This window comes from Entamoeba invadens, assembly GCF_000330505.1.
Source record: "Entamoeba invadens IP1 unplaced genomic scaffold scaff_1105074725961, whole genome shotgun sequence".
In the NCBI taxonomy this organism is placed as follows: domain Eukaryota; phylum Evosea; order Mastigamoebida; family Endamoebidae; genus Entamoeba; species Entamoeba invadens.
This window is the reverse complement of record NW_004440161.1, coordinates 2,152-4,198: the sequence shown is the minus strand read 5'-3', so window position 1 is coordinate 4,198 and position 2,047 is coordinate 2,152. Positions and strand designations below refer to the sequence as shown.

At 23.3% G+C, this 2,047-nt stretch overlaps 1 protein-coding gene across 1 annotated transcript; it reads right to left on the bottom strand.

Annotated features, from left to right (window-relative positions):
- Positions 1 to 43: 43 nt before the first annotated feature.
- Positions 44 to 537, bottom strand: EIN_415370 (Hypothetical protein; the record flags this gene model as incomplete). The annotated part of the gene is made up of 3 exons (XM_004254437.1): positions 44 to 74; positions 407 to 461; positions 485 to 537. Coding segments are annotated over 3 exons (139 nt in total), but the record flags the coding sequence as incomplete, so codon positions are not given.
- Between the last annotated feature and the right edge of the window lie 1,510 nt (positions 538 to 2,047).

Here is a 2,047-nt window from a genome sequence, read left to right as displayed (position 1 = left end):
ATTGTGTTAATAAATACAAAACTAATTGGTTATTCCAAGACACATGAAAACACTTGAATATTTAGCCCGACTGACTACAACTTAAAGATTGGTTTTATACGAAGAATAAATAATGAAAATAACTTAATTATTAACACAAAACATTTTAAAACATCATTTTGTGCTGATCACTTGATTAACAAAAATATATTGAATAGTCACAATGGTTGAGAGAAATTACAAAAAACAAATAAAATATCATTGCTCATTTATTATAAATATTAATAAATTTATTAAAATAAAATAATAAACATGATAAAAAATATCGATCAAAAAGCGAACAAGAGACTCAGAACATAACAAACAAAAAATAATTTCCATTTTCAACAACACTGAATATAAAAATTGTTCAAATAAATGAAGAAACTGACTTTTTAATATCAATTAAGAGTGCGGGGTTTGATGGCTTCAAGTCATTGTAGCTTTAAAAAATACTTGAAAAAACAAAAATGAAACAATTAAAGATTTAACTTTGGTAAGGTCATCTGAAATTAACATTTATTTGGCTTGTTGTATTCAATTTAGACAACATTAATATAATGTAATTGACTACTATTTGTGTTTTATTCTATAAAATTTACTTTTTTATTAAAACGTGTTTTATTTTTGTTTGTTTTTGGTTATTGTTGTGTTGTTGTGTGTTTTTGTTTGTTTTGTTTTAAAGTTCAATAATTATCAAATATTGTTCATTAAATTATAATATATTAATGTTTACCATTAAATAATAAATTAAACCCATAATTTATGTTTAAAATATATAATCAATTCAAAAGTTAAGAACATTTCAATGGTGTAATTGATTTGTTCTTGAGGTGGGTTTGGTTTGGATCGTTTTTTAATAAGTTATAATATAAATGCAATTTAAAATAAAAAATTATTAAATTAATTTGTTTAAATTCTGATTTAATAATAATAGTACAGTGTTAATAACTCATATAAATGTGTAATTATAATAAACTATTCATACAAGTATAAGTTCTGTATTTTATTTGATTTCGAACATCTTATTTCCAATAAGATGTTTTAAAACATTTTCGGTTTTTATTTTCAAAAATGAATCATATTATTATAATAAAATGTATTAAATTTTGATATATTTTGTTTATTAAATTGAACGAATATACCCCAAAAAAGAATTTAATATGAATAATAACAAATTTTCCCGAATATATGCATACAAGTCTTTTATTAAATTTGTTTTTTATTTGATTTATATAAATAGAAAAACGTTCAAATTTACACATTATTTTTTATTATAACTTTATATAAAATGAAACTAATGAAAGACCATTCTATATTGTAATTACTTTAATAAATTGTATAAATTCAAATCTTTATATTATTTGAGTGAACTATTAAATGATTTTTGTTTTCTAATGCGTTCTTTTCTTCATAAATTTTAAAATGAAATTTCAATTTTCCCAAGTTTTTTCCATCAACTTTTCTTTTTATTTAATCATTTTATCTCATTTTGTCCATGTTTTTTGTAAAAAGGTATTGCCACGTAAGCCAGTGCAGGTATGGCGCTTAGTGCAAGTATGTCGCAGGTCTTTACTTATTTTTCATAACAAATAGTTTTTTGTTTCAAAACAATTAGATTTTGTTGCACAATTTGCGTGATTGTTGCATATCAATATCGGGTGTTTCGGAACTATTTATTTATCCTCAAATCAATAATTTATTGTTCCAAAACAAAGAGTTGTTTCATAATTATTGTCTTTTGTTTTAAAATAATATAGTATTATTGTATTATTGCTTTGTATTGTTTCAAAACAAAAATAACCAAAATAAATTAAACTATAAACTAAAAAATAAAGTAATGGCAATTGCATTCTTTGAGTTCATCCACCGAGATGAAATCAAAGGATTCATTAACCCCGAAGAGGTTTTTCCATTTGTAGAAACACCACAACCAGTAGAAATAACAGAAAGAAGAACAGCCGATGACATTGTTGCCTCATTAATCCCACTACCACCTCAGCCAGCTGTACACACAGCTCAACAATGG